The 18,776-nt window shown below is 45.6% G+C and overlaps 1 protein-coding gene across 1 annotated transcript in view; it reads right to left on the bottom strand.

The window, feature by feature from the left end:
• Window positions 1-18,776, bottom strand: part of PDLIM1 (PDZ and LIM domain 1) — a 41,006-nt gene that overhangs the window by 15,586 nt on the left and 6,644 nt on the right. Inside the window, exons 2-3 of the mRNA XM_084264950.1 lie at window positions 15,782-15,933; window positions 6,391-6,475 (exon numbers count right to left, since the gene is read on the bottom strand). Of these exons, the coding sequence (XP_084121076.1) occupies window positions 6,391-6,475; window positions 15,782-15,933 (237 nt within the window). The remainder of the gene's footprint in view (window positions 1-6,390; window positions 6,476-15,781; window positions 15,934-18,776) is intronic.

Genomic DNA, 18,776 nt, shown 5'->3' with positions numbered 1-18,776 from the left:
AGGCCTCCTGCCAGATGGGTTTTCTGGGTGCTGGCTGTAAGTGGCAGCAGCCCTCTCCAGGGGCAGATGGGACACTGCCACGCACCGCAGGCTGTACCACAGCCCTTCCAGCTGGGTGCCAAGGGGTTTGCCTCACCACCCAGTCCCTCCTGGCAGAGAGCCACCAACCACAGTGCCAGGCTGTGGGGACGGGGAAAACGTCCCTGCACTGGGGCAGGAAGTGGATCAGCATTTCCTACCGCACCGGCTGCTGGCTGCGTCATGGGGAATTATCTGGAAAACAATGGCCCCTTCCTCCCTTTCGTCCTACTCACGCCAGGCCACGCTCAGGGATGCTGAAGCCCAGACCGTGAGATCCTCACAGTTGCATCAGCTGTCACCTCTGTGCCCAGGGCCGGACAGTGGCTGGCAGCACGGGAGGCTGCTTCCTTCTTGCCATGCACCAGAGATGGATGTGGCTGCCACTGCTGGGACCTGATTGTCCTAGGAATCAGGTCATGGAACTTCAGGGCAATTCCCAGCTGTCAGCACAGCAGACAAATGGACAGACAGCCCATGATAAGCCACCTCTGTCAGCTGAGCTGGGGCACATTCCCCAGCACCAGGGGCATAAGGCCACTCAGATGCCCCATGTGTCCTCAGGCAGGTTAGGGATAGTCTGGAGTGAGTGAGGGCCCTTGGGTCTCATCCACTGCATGGTGGTGTAGCAAAGACCATCCAGGCAGCGCTGATCTCACCACCACCAGGAACAGGAAAAATCTGAAAGCTTTATCTACTTGCTAAATAAATTAAACCAAGTCATGAGGGGTCAGTCACCCCTCTCCCCAAAGCAGGGTTTTCCTCCTCAACATAAACTGAAGGCAGCTGGCAGGGCTGGGGCTTCAGGATGCTGGCAGCTGCCCCAGTGCCACCACACCCTTGCCTCAAGCTCCAGCTCTCAGAGTCAGGGGATTCACGCTGAACTTCTGGGACAAATAAATAAAAAAATTAGCACCAAGGCTCTGCAGTTGCAGGGGCAAAGCAAAAAGCCCTCATGGCCCCACAGGCTCCCAGAAGCAGCCAAGCAAGCTGACAAAGCCCCCTGCCCCACTGGCCCCAGAAACACGGGATGTTTTTGCATCCCAAGTCAGAGCCCAGAGGCTCAGGGCAGGCGATCCTGAACTACACACCTCGAGAGCCATGCCAAGAGGAAACAAGATTAAACATTTCTCAGTATAAATGTTTATTCAGCTCTAAGAAAATGGGCCCCATACCAAACCTCAGCAAACGAGAGCACTCTGGTCCCACAGGCAGAGACTGGCAGCCAAACCCCTTGGCCCCATCCTCGCCCCTGCGAAGATGCCTGGGGAGAGGCGGCTGTGCTCATGCCCAGCCGGCGTGCCGGCGGGGAGGCTGCTCATGCCAAACATGCAGCAACAGCTCAAAAGAGGGCGTCTTCATGGCAACCCTACCCCATGCTATGTTTCATCAGCTGCGATCACAAGTATTAAGAAGTGCCTTTGCTTTCACCTCTCCCTCTGTTATTGTTTGGGGGTTTTCAGCTATGGAAAGATCTTCTGCAACGCTTTGAAATCTGATTAGAAATTAGGAAGGGTTTGGGGGTTTGTTGTTGTAGGGGGTAAAACAACAAGGCTGGCTTCCCACATCCTCTCCCTCCACATCCCTGACACATTCCACATCCATGCGGTAACGCCTTTTTTAACTAAAACCAGCAGGTCACGATACGCCAGCGCGGTTCCCTTGTCTGAAACGCAATGTTGTTACTTTATATACCTACTGCTTCATGCATTGCCCACACACGCATGGCCTTATCAAAGGCCAAGGCAGCCACACACCCAGTTTCTATAGCCTCTGTCTTCTCTGTATCCAAGGAGATAAAATACACCAGACAGAAACAATGACATCACTCTCAGAGGACAAGGAGGACAGGGAAGGCCTTCTCAAGAAGGCTCAGGAAGACAGAAGCGTCTGTCTGTCAGCCCACAAATACCGTGATTCACCTCCAGAGTTCTTCTGGCTGCAAGGTCTGGAGGTTACTTCTCATTTAAAACAAAACTCCAGAACGTCCCCATTTTGAAAGCTCCTGTCTTCCGTGGTTAAGTGCTGATCTATCTGTCTCAAACCAAGAGTTTTCACTGACATTCTTAAGGGGTGATGTCAATACTTGTGCTTCACTGCAAATAGATTATGTGGACATCAGGGACCCGGACAAGCTTTTTTGGAGACAGTCCTGGTGTTGACCGCCCTCAGAAATTCATTCTCTACATGAGCTCATTCAGCTAAAAACAGTCCTAGGCACCATTGACCTCTATGTCCTACAAATATGGAGGGAAAGAGAAAAAGGAGAAAAAAATTAAAAAGAAAAAATATTAATAAAGGAAAAAACCCACCAAAAAAACCCTTGTCCAACAGAGCCCAGGTCTGTTTATTTTACCAAGGGGCAACACAGCCACACACGCACCAACACACAGGTCTGGGGCTCAGTGCCTGGCCCAGGATCACCAGAGAGAAGGGCTGAGCCTGAAAGTTATGCTGGTCTCTGGTCAGTGTCATTAGCATTAAAATTACCTTAGTCACCAAGTAACTTGTTCTCTCTTGCTGGGATCACTTTTCTCAAGAAAGGTTAAGCGTAAGGGAGAGACTGAGATGTTATTTTAATCTTTCCCACTGCGGTGAGGAAAAGCTCTTGCTGGGAAAATGACACAGAGTGATTGCCCTTAGGATCTGGGTTAGAAGTGCAAGTGAAATAATTGAGTAAATATACTAAGACTACTCTGTCATTTCCTTCCCTTAATGTTGCCATGGTCACACCCAAAACAAAACTGGTTCAGCTGCTGAGCCATCACCTCTGACAAGCTGCCTCACCTTTTGATGAAATGTGATTTTGTTATCACTCTTGTCTCAACTAAATTAATTTAGAAGGATACAGATAAAGGTAATGAAATAATAAGAAGTCTGTAGCTCTTTCATGGGCAAAGGTCAGCTTACAGAATGAAGTCAGTTCTGGGATTCAGGACTTTGAAGAATGCATGGGAGGTTGTAGAATGCCTTTTTATTTTCCAAAGGCAAGTATCTTGAACTTGCATTCCAAGTAAGGGAAAATACTTCTACAGGACAACGCCTCCAAAAGGATTACAGAAGTAAACAGTCTATTTCAATTGTGGTAAAAATATGTTTAAGCAGCAACCTTAAAATATGTAGCTAGTCATGTGGTTCTTGACAGAAACTGAAAATTAATTTCTTTTGCAAGATCTTTTGCAAAGATAGAGGTTTTTAACTGCACCAATAAAATGAGAAAAGAAAGAGGACAAGTGGTGTGATAAATTTGTTAAGATATCGAGGGTGGGAGAGGCAACATCAAACTAAGTGTAAGAAAGGCAGAAACATATTTGAATAACTGCAGTCCAATTGCTACAGCAAAGAATTTAACCCATTTTTTTATCCTGAAGTAAGTCTTTTCACATGTATGGTTTTCTTTCTGCATTCGAAGGCCTGTGCGCAAACCAGTGAGAAATACCTTCAGAATACCCTGGATTGGGACTTAAATGAACCACTTGGACTCAGTATGTCCTATTTTCTTTGGTAAGTGAATTAATAAGTGCTCTGCACAAGACTGTTACCAAGGAAAGCAAATATATTATTTTCACTGGAGAGTGAGCTAAAAAAATCTGAAAGCTCAGACAGCGCAGCCTTCGAAGGTTCAGCTCTTCTCACAACTTCTACCAATTCTGTAGGAAAAATGAGATCAGCATCTTTGTGGTAAAATTCATAGCAGTTTGCCATGCACAGCATCTCCTACACTCTGCTGATGATGATTTGCAGCAGGCCTGGCTGAAATCTCTAGTGATGCTGCAAAGACACAGCCCCAGAGTGACTCAGCTGACACTTGCCACAGCACTGGCACGAGTTGGTGTGCTCCATTGACTTCATGCTCCTAGAAGTCAGACCTCACCACAAACCTTACTTGCTGCAGTCAGCTACTGAAAAGGAAACTGGTGTGCTTTTAAAGAAAAGAAAAAAATAAATCACAACCAACCTTAAAAGCTGATGGTGTTGACGACACTTTTCTTTGGCACAGCACACTAGGATGTGCAGCCACTGTTAAGCAGTAAGAGTAAACGGGAGCTCGTGGTTTGAAGACACAATACGTCTTCCCTTACGCTGATGAATTCCTCTATCTGAGCATGCAGCAGGCAAGGTCCTTTAAAGGAAAGCCCTGTGTGCTCTGAACAGCACCAAGTCCCACTCACATAGGCAACTGCAAATGACTTAACTGGCTTCATTTTAGGAAAGGGAAGAAAGGCAAGACTTGTACAAGAGCCTGAACATTCCTTTTACACCAGGAAATAACGCTTCTAGTATCAGCCATCATGAGGAGTCAAAGCCTAATATTCAGGCAACAGTTGGTTCCTGGTGCATGACAAGGGTCACTGCTCAGAGATAAGGTTTGTAAGAGGAATCTCTCCAGTCAGTTTCTCAGTCAGTTACAGGTTGGTATCCAGAAATTCAGTTGTACCATACTTAGGAACTGGCAGAATCAGGTTATCTATACAATCTATAGAACCAGGATAAGGACTAAGGTTACAGTTTAGGAAGGGATGTGTTCCACTAGCAGGATTATTGCTGAATCCTGCACAGTTCAACCTTCGTGATGCCCTTTCTTTGAATTTCAGGAAGCTGGGCATGACTTGTAAGTCAAAGACTAGAGTTAAGCTTAGTCCCCCCACTCATATTTCACACAGAGTTGTGGTAGGGTCCCTGAAACATTCCAGGGCTGACTCAAATACAAACACCACCCAGAGGGCAGCTGATAAAAGATGAGCCATAGCAAGTGAGTTCAAGAGGTGGCATCAATTAATTAAAATAGCCTAGGCTTAGTACTCGACCAGCAGTGGTTATTTATCCAGTGACCCAGGTTGGACTGGGAGAAGTGCGGTAGTGTGGCAGTTAATGACAGGGGGGCTGCAGCAGCACATTTCTTGCTGCAGTTAACTAAGCTTAGTGAGTTATATTAAACTCCTGCCTGGCACATGTAGTGTCCTGTGCCTAGTTCTGGGGCACTTAGCTAAATTCTACTTAGCAGCTGGGTTAGGTACTTGGTTTCCAGGATCACGGTCTCCTGCTGAGAGAACAGACCTCTCCAGCCTTGCAGCAAAGCCCTGGTGTAGACTCTGTCCCACCCCTGTGGCAAGAGACAGACCTCAGGTCTCAGCCCCTCAAAGTATGCGGCAGAACATCTCCAGAGCTTGGTCAGCAGAAGACACAAACCAGATCTCAGCTCAACAGCATCACAGGCAGGTGTCACCACATGGTCTCAGCCCAAACTAAGTCCAAATGTGTCAGTCTCACATCGTGCCTTGGCAGAGTTATGAAATACCTGGAGAATGCTGCACTACATTCTCAAGCCAAGAAACACATAGCAGCTCAGCGTCAAAGGGAGCATGGACAGATCCCAGGCCAAGGTCTGGGCAGGGTGTTGCTGCACATGTGCTACTTTAGGTTCAGGCCCTTTCCAACCCAAACATATGTATTAGCACTTAAAATTAACTGCAGAGTCAAACTAGTTTAACCTCTATTTATTTTGCTAGAAAGAATCACATGAGATGTGCGCTAGGGCCAGAATCCATGTCATTGCCCCAGTGCAAATCCAGAAAAATGCCATTGATTTTAGTCTAGTTATTGCAGATTTTTGCAGTGTAATCCTCTAAATGTAGGCCTGGCAATGTCCTTGTACAGGTCATTGTTACTACTACATTTACTTGACAGAAGCAGCAGACCAATGAAGGAAGGCAGTAAACAGGTTACAAAACCAAACCTCCTAGACAGAGGCTGCAAGATCTGCCACACTGATAAAAAAGTATTTCTCTTCTGGTGTATTTCTCTTCTACTTTCTTCACAGTTAGACTGCTAGTAAAAGCCTGCCCAGCAAGAGGGGAAAAACCCCACAAACCAAGGAAAAATCCCCACCCCAACAGAAAACACTAAGAGTGAATAGTTTTCCTCCCCTCTCAAGACCTTTCTTATCCATGAAAATCAACAGGCTTGGCAGCAGTAGCAAAGATTTATTGAGCCACACCTCTACAGTCAGTGCCTTCTGTGTCCTGCTTTAGGTGTGAGCATGCACATGGCAGGAGACAATGCCTCTGATCCAAGCAGCTTACCCATGTCAGGATATCCAACTAGCTGTCCAGAGCAGCAGGCTTCTCACCACAAGGGAAGGAGTCTGTCTCAACGTTTCCAAGGGCCACATGATTTCTAGGAGGTATGGGGCGTGGTGCTATCCCCAGTGTGACCAAGGGAGTGGTGTATGCTCAGCTCCTTGGAGGATCAGGCCAGAAACCACTCTGAAGTCAGGCAGGAACAAGAGCATGCAGATACCCCATCACTTACCTGCGGCTGGGAGGCCAGGTTCATTTTATAAGGATGTGCCTTTCCCTCTTCATTTACAAGTGGTGACCAGACTTTTGACTCTGTTCTGCAACACACAAATTTTGAACAGTTAATCTGTTTATGTCAGTGGCCATCCCTACTGTCATTAAAAAGACTTCAATGTCCCAAACATTTCCCCTGTCCTGTATATAGCACTATACGTATCAGCAGGAATCCAGACAGCCTCATTTTAAGTGTGTAACTTGGATGACAAAACTATGCTGTGTGAGGTCCTTGGAAAGACAGGATCTCAGCAGACTCCACGGGTGACACATCAAGCGTGGGCTCCAACCCAGGCAGTGGAGCTGGGGATCATCCAACAGCAGTAGCTGGAGATAACCCCAAGATGCACACAATTCAGATTACTCTGTGTTTCAGCTTTCATTGGGAGCTGGGAAGAGGAAGGATTCTTGTCTGTATTGACTATACAGAGAACATTTTGTTCTTAAAGCTGGGCTGCCTTGGGTAAGCTAGAAGTACTTTTTAGCTTGGGTCTCAGGAATTTTCTTCTTATTTATGCAGTGGTATCCATGCTGAACAAACAGGTTTGGGCAAATTATGGGAAAAGAAAAAAGAAAAAAAAATGGATCCAAGTCTACAATGGGACTGGGAACTGCGATGACATAACATGTCAGAGAAAGTCTACATAACCTTTACTGGTCTGCAGTCTGACCCAATTACAGCAGCCTGAAACACAAAGTCAAGATCTACAATCACAACCAACCACTCTTACCAACATCATTCTGGAGTTTTGCTATGTCCTAAAGAACAACAGACAAACAAGCGCTTGAGATACACTGTGGGAAACATATGCTACCTACGTTTCTCAGAAGTACACACAGTATCTCAGATGGACTAAACAGTGCCACTTTTCCCAAACTTTTTAATAGTAGGGAACGAGTGGCTGCAGCATTGCTGAATGAAAACCACTGTTCAAAGCTAAACATTGCATCATGCAGCAACCAGATGGCTGATAAACTCTTAGGATGAGTTTTGAAAACCATGTCCTGTTTTGACAGCTCTTTGTAGAATCTGCATCTGCAGATAGATGTGCTTCCCAGATATCTGTGGGTCCAGGGCCAGCTACAATTTAAGAACTTAGCAAAACAGGAATGCCTCCACTGAGAATTAACTGGAAAGAGCCTTTAAACAGAAAAGGGTTATAAAGCTGACAAGAGTGGAAAAAGGGTGTAGAGCTACCCATAGTGAATTCAGTCTGATGTACACCATTCCGCTAAAAGCCCTCCCACATCAGGACATTTTTTAACAGCCCAATTTCACTGTGATGCACATGTATATTCCAGACATTTGCTGCATAAATAGGATTTTCATACTTAGAGGGTTGCTCAGTGAGAGGAGACAGCATTCTCACTCAGGAAAGAGGGAAAATTTTATTGACCTGCTGTTGCCTCTGTCGAACTCTGGACTTTACACAGAAGAAACCTGAATGAAACCTCCTGTGCTGTTCCTCCTTTCACATGAAAGTACAAATCATGGGTCACACCAGATATCATCCTTTACAAGCAGTCAGGTACAGCAAACCTTTGACTCCAGGCTCTTGCATCCTGTGGGCCCAACTGCAGTGCTGACATCAACAACCTATGTCACACAAATCCTGTGAGCATCTGGTGAGCTGGGGTGCACACAGACTAACAAATATGAATGTAACAGCTGCATGGGATCAGATCAGTGCTAATCTGACCACTGTCTTGTCTCATCAGTTACTGTTACTGGGTATACAATGTACCCCAGGTGAGTGTAAGACAACCATTTCCTCCTTGCTTCTGGCAACCTATGCTTTATGGTACCTGAGCAACCAGCAGTCTTACAGCAATTATGGTTATCAAGCCTGATAAAGTGACAGGCATCACTAGGATGGCTGTATGCTGCACCTGAAGACTCTCTTTGCACAGACAGGAACAGCCCATTGACCAATGCAAAGCCTTATCCTTAACAGCATATCATAGAATCATAGGGGTTGGAAGGGACCTTGAGAGATCATCGCCTTCAACCCCCCTGCCAAAGCAGCTCCCTATCTCATATTGCACAGACAGGCGTCCAGCTGTGTCTTGAATATCTCCAGAGAAGGAGACTCCACCACCTCCCTGGGCAGCCTGTCCCAGGGCTCTGTCACCCTCACTGTGAAAAGGTTATTCCGCATGTTGGTGTGGAACTTCCTGTGCTCCAACCTGCAGCCATTGCCCCTTGTCCTGTCTCCACATTTGGTGATCACATTTCATCTCTTCTGGAAAAACAGGGGACATCACAAAGTATATGGACACCAAATACCCTGCTAGCCAGGCTGTAAGCAAGCGGACATTGCCTGCAGACGAAAACACAATTCAGAGAGCATTAAACACCTCAGCTGATTCTTAGCTCGAGGCATCCCTGTGTCAGTTCTCACTAGCAGCAAGTCGCATTTTCTTCTACAGCAGTTTAATATTATCAGAAGCACCAAAAGGCCTTATCCAGACTTAAAATTTAAACTTAGAGCCAACGAGTATACGAATACGGAGCAGAAACTTCCCCCCAGGCATGTGCTTTCATCCCACTGCCCCTCACTCAATGCATTTGAGGTGACACAGCATGTTGGTCTCCAGCACAGTGGAGGCAGCTATGGCCAACTACTGCAGCCAACGGGGGGGGTCTGGCCAGATTCTTCTCCCTTATTTATTAGCAAGGCAAAAAGCTCAAGTTTGTTTCCCAGACTGCTGCCATTCTTATCTGTCACTGGATATAAATGGAAGCAGCAAGGTCACTCTAGGCTTTACTTTCAATCCAGTTTAGAAGTTATCCAAACAGAAAGGTTAAATAGCCCGTGCAGTTGTCCCTCTAAGGCTGGGAGGATAAAGCTTCCCTTTGTCTTTGCAACAGCTGCAGCAGAGCCCTCCAGCCACTCACAACAGCCCATTTATGGCCCCAGCAAATCTGCAAAGAAGACACAGCTTTGCACTCCCAGGCTTTGCCTAGCAGGGTTTTCATGATGCATGCCTTGTCCCACCACACCATCTGTGGAGCCATTAGTAGGACTGCTACAGTTCCTGCTCTCAGCAAGGGTAGAAGTGGCTTTCTGGAGGACTTTTTCCAAACTTGGGGGAAACTGCCCCAAAACCACATCCATGCTCCCCTTGGAGAGGCTGTAGCCTTGCCACTACATGGCCACACAAGTGGAGCTGCCAGATATACCTCTCCACCAGTGGTGGGGCTAATGTCCAACAGCCTGCTGGGAAGGGCCACCCTGTCTTCGGTGAAAGCCAGCAGGCTCCAGCATCTCCACAGGATCTCAGACTCCCACTTAAATTGATGAATATTTGTTTATAATATGGTTTTTAATTCATATTCTTTCAAATGAGACTCCAGCAGAGAGCAACACTCGAATAGTGCAGAAAGAGAAGACAAAAACATGATACAAACAAGCCTGGAAAAAAGTGCCAAGCAAATTAATCACAGGCATGTGGATACACACACTTTGACATGTTTGCAGTTTACATTTCCATACTGCACCCTTACTACAGAAGGGAAAGCAACCAAGATGGGGCCAAGGAACGAGCCATGCATTTGCTGCTTCATCTAGGCAGAAACCAAGACCCAAGATTAGAAAGGAATTGCTCTGATGCTAGTTTGTATGGGGAGGTACTGGTAGGAAAGGGAGGAAGGAAACTGCATGCAAGTCAAGACAGGAACCTGGAGAGGTATTTATGAAATACAACATTTTTCAAGAAGCTTGGCTTGAACATGGTGTAATATAAACACTGCAAGATCCTAGGTTTTGCTATCAATGCTTTGCATGCAGGGCTGGGCCACAGCTCCAAGGGAAAATTCAGAGCTGGAAAAGGACGGTCTGATTCTGTGTGTCAGGAACTGTGTAAGCTCCATAAAGAATAAAGGCACATTTACATTCCAGTTTCAAACTCTGGGATGGACATGACTAAGATACCAAAGAAGCAAATAAACCTGTAAATAATGAAGTGTTCCTTATGCAACACACAGTTTGCTAGATGAATAGTTAGAAAAGACCCAAAGAGCTCCTCTCTCAACCCTCCCCAGAGTTTAGATAGGCATTTTAATAATGTTTAGAAATGAACTGCAAGTGCTCCCAGGCTACCAGAAAGCCACCTTTTAACCAGCCTTTTAGCTACAGTGGCTGCAAAGTACATGCCCTTGGATTTAAACAGGAGCAGTCACTTTTAGCAGCCATCCATTAACGGGCATACTCATTTTGGCCAGCAAAACTGCACCTGGGTTGCATGCAGCCCATTGCCAATTCAAACAGCAATGGTAGTCACTACTCCTTGACAAGAGACCCCAAATTCATGTCTTTGCACATGGCCCACCGCTCCTTGCCTTTCAGATGGCTCTTCACACAACCACTAAAAACAAAAGGCCAACTCTATGTTGTTACATAGAAGAACCCACAGAAGTTTACCACAACACTGCAAGATTTCATTAGTTATAAAGGGTAAGACACACCTGACTGCTCAGTTTGCTGTTCTTCCACTAGCCAGCTACAGAGTTAAATATGTTTGCCCAAAAGAGGCTGTAAAAACACAACAAATGCCAAGCTTGACTTGCCAAAATGACTTTTAACCTGCCAATCATTAGTAAAGGCTGCCAGCACACACCCAGAAGGGCTGGAAGCCCCACACCAGCCATGGAGAGGTTGTGTGCTGCCACGGAGGGTCAGGCAATCTGCATGCCCTTATATAGTTGCACGCAGAGCATCAGGCTTTTCTCAGGGCCAAAAGAATTATTAGTAAGATGACAGAGCTGGAAAACTCTTCTTGGCAGGGAAGCAAAAAGCAAACCTAAATGAGTCAACGGATTCCACTAACTTCCTCGAACACAAATTCGAGCCTATTGTGGCTTTGTGCAACTAGTCCCCACAGCTGAGATCTAACACATGGAACGAGCAATTGGGCAACTGAACCTACTGAATAAAATGCAGATGACATTGTATACATTGCTCTCTTCTTCTTCATAAGCATCTACATATGATCCTTTCTGATAGTGAATTTAACATGTGCTGGCAGCAGATCTGACTTCCCTGTTTGAAGAACACGTAACAGGCTGTTTTGCAAACAGAAACAGTGGATTAATGTATTATATGCTGGCAGCAGAGCTTCAGAAAAGGAGCTTGAAATTTGAAGAAAAGGACAGCAGGAGTAGAACAAGAGAATACATGTTTGCAATCTCTTTTCACAAATATTCTTCTCTTATTCCCACCCCCAACCTACAGACTGTACCTGTGAGTTGCTCAGGACTGCACAGCTCCACCATCCTTTTGGTGACTAAAGCCACAGGCAAAAAGCTATTTATTTCAGAAGTAATTTTCACCTGTCCTGCAATGAACTTTGGTCTGCTTTTGTACATCTGCAGCAACAGCTACACAGAGCTGAGTGTCACATTTGTTGTGGGCATCACCACTGACATTGGTGACGACTGGGTCTTTTGGCTATCAAGTGACTTTTGTGGTAGGAGAATTCTTTCCTCCTAAGCTTTCCCTTCTTTGAGTGTTCTTTGTCAGAGAAAGCGTCTTTCCCAAGAGCCAAGTTTCCAAAGGAAGCTGACAGCTTCCTTTGGCCTGTTGGACATATCTTGCTGCCTACCCCCATTACAGGAAAATCAGAGGTAAGCTTGGAAGAGGTGCAGCCCAGGGGGAGGTTTTGCTCAACCTTAAAATGTCAGTGCAACCATGTAAAAAACCCTAATTGGGGAAAAAAAAAAAAAAAAGGGAGGGAGAGTAAAGAAAGAAGAGAAGCCCTTCTGAAAGACTCAAGATCTAAAACTCCATTTTTTTTCCTATGAATGGAGGGGGCTCAAAAATATGCCTGGGAAGTTTGTCAGTTTAGCAACCCGGTGGTTTTGAGTTGACTGAAGCACACAGAATCCCAGAAGGGAAGGAGCTGGAAGGGACCTCAGCAAGGGATCTAGTCCAACCCCCCTGCTAACGCAGGATCACCTAGAGCGCATTGCACAGGATTGTGTCCAGGCAGGTTTCGAGCATCTTCAGAGAAGGAGGTACTGCCTACTGGAGGTCAGTCTTTGCATTTTATACTGTTGAAGACAATACTGGAACCTTTGGTTTCTTGGGAACTACATTTCTAAAAGCACTCTAGCCTGAAATAAAAAGCCAAATAAATGAACAATCACAGGCTCAGAAAGAGCCAGGAGCTGCTAGACTCTCTACATTCAGCAGGAATTCAGTGTATGTGCCAGTGTTGTTGAACACCCACTTTTCGAGGCTAAAAACAGACCTTTACAACTCTGTTCACACATCAAACAACAAAGCACCTGGCAGGGCTGATTAGAAAAGCATATTCAGAGAAAACAATTTGTGGCTGGATTTTAAATCCTAGGAAATTAGCAGATTTGCACCTTTGGGTGAAAAAGCAGACCAGACATATTTTCTTCAGCTAGTAATTCAATCCATTTTTAATGGTGACATGTGTTAGACTAGATTTCCTGCCTACCATCTGATCTGAAATATTTTTGGACCATTACCATCATTAAGGAAAATACCGAAACAGGAAACATTGGAATGCTGTTGATATTCACAATCAAGTACACAGTGCGAACAGCATTTCCTTTACCAGAAGTGTTTAAGTCCTTTCAATTCTCTATATTTACTGGTCTCTTAAATAATCATCAGTACAGCCAAACACAGAGACGTCTTAAGCACTTGGCTACCACTAAAACATGAGAGGGTTGCATATTTGCAGCACAAATATATAAAGTTTGTTTTGGTCCACAGAAGAACACAAAATGACAACAAGCATAGTGCAATACTTCTCTAAAATGCTCTCTCAGCCTCCAGCTACTTGTAGCTTAAGGGCTTTTTACAGCAGATATGCTGCCCTGGTATATAATATCCTTGATATAGTTCACTTCCATTAATTCACCCAGTCTCCTCTTGAACCACTTCTTGAATTAAAAACACGGAGAGAAATTAAGTCTCCACTGTCACAGCGGTGTTGATCCTTTGGTGGAATCAAAACACTGATGTAAGCTCAGACCCACACCTAAAATCCCTCCTGGCACAACCTTGCTGCCACCCCAAATGCAGGTCAAAGAGCATTTTGCTCATCTGCTTTGCATTTAAATGAGTAACCATTTAAAATTCATCAGGTACAACATTAAAAATCTACACTTTTCCAAGATATCTCTATGATGGTGAGAAGGACTGGAAGACGTCTTGCTACAGAAAACCTGGCACAGCCTGGCACATCCTCAGCACCAGCTGCATGTGATGGTCCAACCCACAGAGCTGCTGCCCTGTCAGACCAGTGATTCTTGCCAGCACGGCTAGTTAGTACAATTGATTCAGCTACTGAGCTACAACTGCAGAGCATGGAGACCAGACCCAAGAGTTGGTGGTGTTGAAGTGCAAATGATATACTTTCCTTTTTTCATACTCAGCCAACTACTTACAGAGCTATTTCGACTAAGAAAGAACTTCCAGCTCTGACCTGATTGTATTGTCAAACTTCCTCACTAAATACATAGTCACACCTTACTGACAGTGTTTGGTCTGCCAAGGTTCAAGAAGCCCAGGCCATACTACTTGGCAGGTAGCACTCATCTTCCCAAGTGCCTTCCACCCTTTCCACCCCTACAGCCATGCTCTTCCTTCTCTCCGAGAACTGCCCACTGTCCCATAGCCTGCTTTCCTCACCCATTTCCTCAGTTGAACAGGAAGATTAAGCATGAGCTCCAACTGTTTTTAAATGACACTACTCTAGACCTCCACTTAAGATCTTCCACTTTAAGGCCATGGCCTTAGACGGCAAAGAAGGGCTCCAGCCTCAGTGATGAAGACTACACAGCACTATGGGCAAAATGCAACCAGAAAAGACCACATGATGCACACTACTTTCTTTCGGCATTGAAGAGGAGCTTTCTCCTCTGAGAAGGCTTTCTGCTGTATCATATTCCCCAATACAAAACCATCTCTAGCAGCTATGAAGTCTCCAAACAAGTAAGCAGTCCTTCCCAAAGCAGAACTTTACCTAGAGCAATAGGTAGTAATACCAAACCCAAAAGTGAAAGGGGTCAGATCACTGCTTTTCACACCCTTACCATCTTGACACTCTCCCTGGCCATTTTATCAGCAGTACTCATTGATCAGTATAACAGCAGAGATGCCTGACACACTCATACTACCTCACTGAAAGGGGGTCTTAAAGAGTTGGGCTAGGCTAACTTAAAGCCCCTGCACAGTTCTACACAGCTGCACATCCAGCTAGAAGCTTCACCCTGGGCAGCTTCCCCACCCAAGCCGGATGAAATGTGCTTGGTGCAGCTATAAAGTTAACGACTTTGTAATTAACATTAGCAAACACATTTTACAGACTCAACGATCTGTAAGAGTGAGATTGCCTGCGGGATGAAAGGGCCCTTGCCTCCCCCCAGCCAGAACCACATGGCACTGGTTTGCTAAGTCAAGCAGCCAGCTATTCCGGGGTGGAAAATGAGCAGTCCTTTGCAGGAAGACTACAGGCTGCCAAGTTAGAGGCCAGCATGAGAAGCTCTGGGGCTAACAGGCTGCTGCAGTGCTCACCACCCATTCACACTGTGCTTCACTCTTCCCTCTAAATTCCCTTAATGAATTGTCAGGCTTTTTTTGGCCAAGACCCATCACTACTTCCTGAACTGGGAAATGTCTGCTGAACTCCTGGCATTGTCCAAGCTATGGTAAGAGACTTCTGTTTATCACAGAAAAGCCGTGAACAACTGAACTACTGTGTCATGTAAGGCATGCTTTTGCACTCCTCCTGAAAGCACTTCCCCTGCATCTGCCACAAAGCCAATGGCCAGTCATGCTGGGGGAAATCTGCCATGGGAAAAACTCACTCCAGAGCAACTAGAAATGCCACACTGCTGACTTCAGTATGTCCTGGTACCCATGGTGGCTATTTAAACCAAAAGGATAAATCCTTAGCACCCTTGACAAAACAGGCTCCAGCTCTTCTAAGAAGCAACAGGTCAAGGCAAAGCAGACCTACACCTTCCCAGTCTCCATTTCTTCTCTGTACAAAGATGGTCAAAGAGACCTGAGACTTGTCTTTGATTTCTTGCTATCAGGAGACACAGAACAGACTGACAGACTCAGCCACAAATTATCAGCCAATTTCTCACTAGGAAAATTGTTTTCATAAGGTCAAAGTGCAGCAAATGCAAGCGGCATTAGGATTAAAGGCTGAAATGCAGTTCCCTCTTGTTATCCAGCAGATAAAGCACTAAGAGGTCAAATTAAACAAACCAGTCAGTGATGTCTGCTGTCAAACCAAAACATAACTACTGCCCACCCCGCATCCCTTCCTCTCCCCATCCCCAGTCTCACTCAGTGACATACCTGCTGACAGTCAGAGTTAGTTCATCTGCACAACCCTTGATTTTGTTCTGTGCTTCAAGGTGCGTCATGTTATCTGTGTTCACTCCATCAATGGCTATGATCTGGTCTCCTGTACACAAGTTGGCTATAGCAGCTTTGCTACCTGGAGTCACCTAAGAGAAAACAAGAAGCGTGAATGGACTTCCCAGGGAGATTTCCATAGCAACATTTGAAACATGGAAAACTCAGGACTTCTCCCGCTGGTACCTGGAAGCAAAGAGGTAAAAACTAAAGCAAGTAAATTCTTAGCAGAAATCTGTGTGGGCATGGGTCTCTTGGACACTCCTCAGCATTAGGGGCAGAATTCTGTTTGAGCACCCACAGATAGAAATTTGGGTAGGGGCAACAGACAAATAACAAAAATTTTATTTTCAGTCAAAGCAATCAGCTTCATGCTGAAGAACAAGAACTTAAAAAAACCAACTCTGTTCACTGGACAGACATGTTCTCCAAAACAGAGGTGCTGAAGTGAAGACATCTCTAGGAACAGTCTCTAGGAACAGAGGTGACAAAAGAGTACCAGAGTCACTGCAGTACACTCAGCACCAACACAAACACCTTCGTCTGCATCATGATCTCATTTGCTCCCTTCCTTGGAAGAAAGGTTTGGACTCAAGACTTTGGATTGCTTCTTTAATTGTAATAAACTGGTTTTGCCCGGGACAGCTGCACCAGATGCTCACTGCCATCAGCAAGATAAACCCAAAGGAGGGCTTAACCTAACAAGTAGACTGGGAGAAAGGCATCAGCAACTTAAACCACAATCTGATGATGCTTTCTGAAAAATTAAAAGCATCATCCACACCCTGCCAGCCTGACCACAGCTCACCTTGGTACATTCTGCCATACAGCTCCCTTTCTTTACCATGATACACTGCTAAAGAGGTGCTGCACTCTGTCTGATAAATGACTGATGGGAAGGAGCTTGGCGCAACCTCACTGAGATCCCAGGCAGAAGACACTATGTAGCAGAGCCATTAGTATGATACTCCTCATGAAAAAGATCCTAGCTAAAATTCAGCATTTTCAAGCTAAACAGTTAATTCATTTTCCTTACTCTTGTGCTCTTAACAGAGACCTCTTTGTGACAAAATTATTGCCTGGGCAGAGGGTAGAGAATGTCACATTTGTGGCTTTGCAAACACTACATAAGATTTTGTGCAGTTTTAATGACTTCATGGAAGGAGCCTTATGATTAGTGAGGGCTTTCATCAATTACTTAATAGGTAGAGGAAATGAGATGGGTGCACTGCTCCCAGACACGAGTACAGATTAAAACATGCCTTGCAGCTGAAGCATACCTCCTTTATGAGTCTGTTGCAAATGGTATTCATTCTACACGTTCATGCTAGGTTTCAGCATGCTGGAAAGCAGCTGAGCAAACCCAGTAGAGCTGTCAGACATAAACAAACATTGTTCACAAGATTTAGAGAGTCATCCTAATGTGGGATTGGATGACAAAACCTTCCCCCTAGGGAAACATTCACCTCCTAGAGGTGTTACACATTAGCCGCAATCACTGCTCTCCTTGGGCGAAAACCAAGGCTGTTCAGCACATCCCTCAGCTGAAGTGGGATATTTTCCCTAACCAGAAGAAAGATCACACACAATTCTTTTTTTCACCTCTCTACTAGGATAGTATTTCAGGGAAAAGGGAAGGACACAGCTGTGTACCACAGATGTCCAAGTTGGCCAAGGTGCTCAGCATTAACCCAAAGACCATCAGATGGGTCAACCAAAGAATGCCTTTCTACCTGTGCACTTGCAGCTTTTAATGCTGCAAGCAGACTACAAGCTGACAGAGAAAGTGCTACTGAAAAGACTAGACAAGCCACCAGATGAATGTGGAAAATCTGCTTTACATGAGAAACTCATTGCCTCCCGCTGCAGCTGGCCGATGGCTTACTAAGACCACTGAGTGCAGCCTGCTGCTGCTCCCCTAGATTCATTGCCTTGAGAGTACATTCATGTAAACCTTGTGACAGGGACAGCTAGCAGCTGTGAGGAAGTCTTGAGCACTGGAAGTCACCCAGAGTCCCACGTGATTTGTGAGCTGACATTTTAGAAACCATGAGACAGACCCCTAAAGACATCATTACACCAGATGGAGCCTGCAGGACGCACACTTCAGGTCTTCCCCTGGTTACTGGACCTTAACAGAGTCACTTGGTTTCTCAGTGCCTTTATTTCCTCTGCTACCAAAGGAGGGAGAGAGGCACGTTACTCACTCCTGAGAGGAGCACGGAGCTCAGCACATTATCACTGCGATTCATTTTCGATCAGACAAGACTGCCAAGGGGTCAAGAATAACAGTGGATTAGCACAGCCACTGGAACGCTGCCGGAGGCTCAGCCATACATCTCCAGACTGATCATCCACACAGCGCACGGCAGGCTGCTAGAAATGATCCCGTGCCACAAGCAGCAGCCAGGGACACTGAAATACTGAAGCCTCCTGAAGAAAACCCAAGAGCCACAGGGACGAGGAAATGGCATTCAGGGTAACATCTCAGCACTTTGCCAGTGCTTGCAGTGTCATGTTCCCCTTCTGCATCCACTTCAGAGGAATTTGAAATTCGAGTGCTCTTCTCCAGCAGATAAGAGCCACTGGTAGCATCCACTCAGGCCTCTCCCCTAAGGGGAAGCTGTAAGGATGCACAGTAATTAAAAAGGTAAGTCTGCCAAAAGGAAACCTAGGTTAAAATCCAGTTTTTTCAGTTCTGGATATATCTTGCCCTGAAATACAATCTTCCACAAACTGCTCCCCTGAAACATCTAGCCAGGACTGCTCATTGCAAACGTGTCTGCACAAGGGCATGGTACTGCAGGGAACCCATCCCCCACTCTTTTAGGATGATTAATAGCTACTAATAACCTTCCCTTCCCCCAGTAAAGTCTGGGCTTATCTCAATGCTGTCAGCACTACTATTGAGACTGGCTCACCTACCAGTTAAGTC

The sequence above is a fragment of the Gallinula chloropus genome (genome assembly GCF_964237585.1).
Source record: "Gallinula chloropus genome assembly, chromosome: 5".
Classification (NCBI taxonomy): Eukaryota; Metazoa; Chordata; class Aves; order Gruiformes; family Rallidae; genus Gallinula; species Gallinula chloropus.
This window is presented reverse-complemented; position numbering and strand designations above follow the sequence as displayed.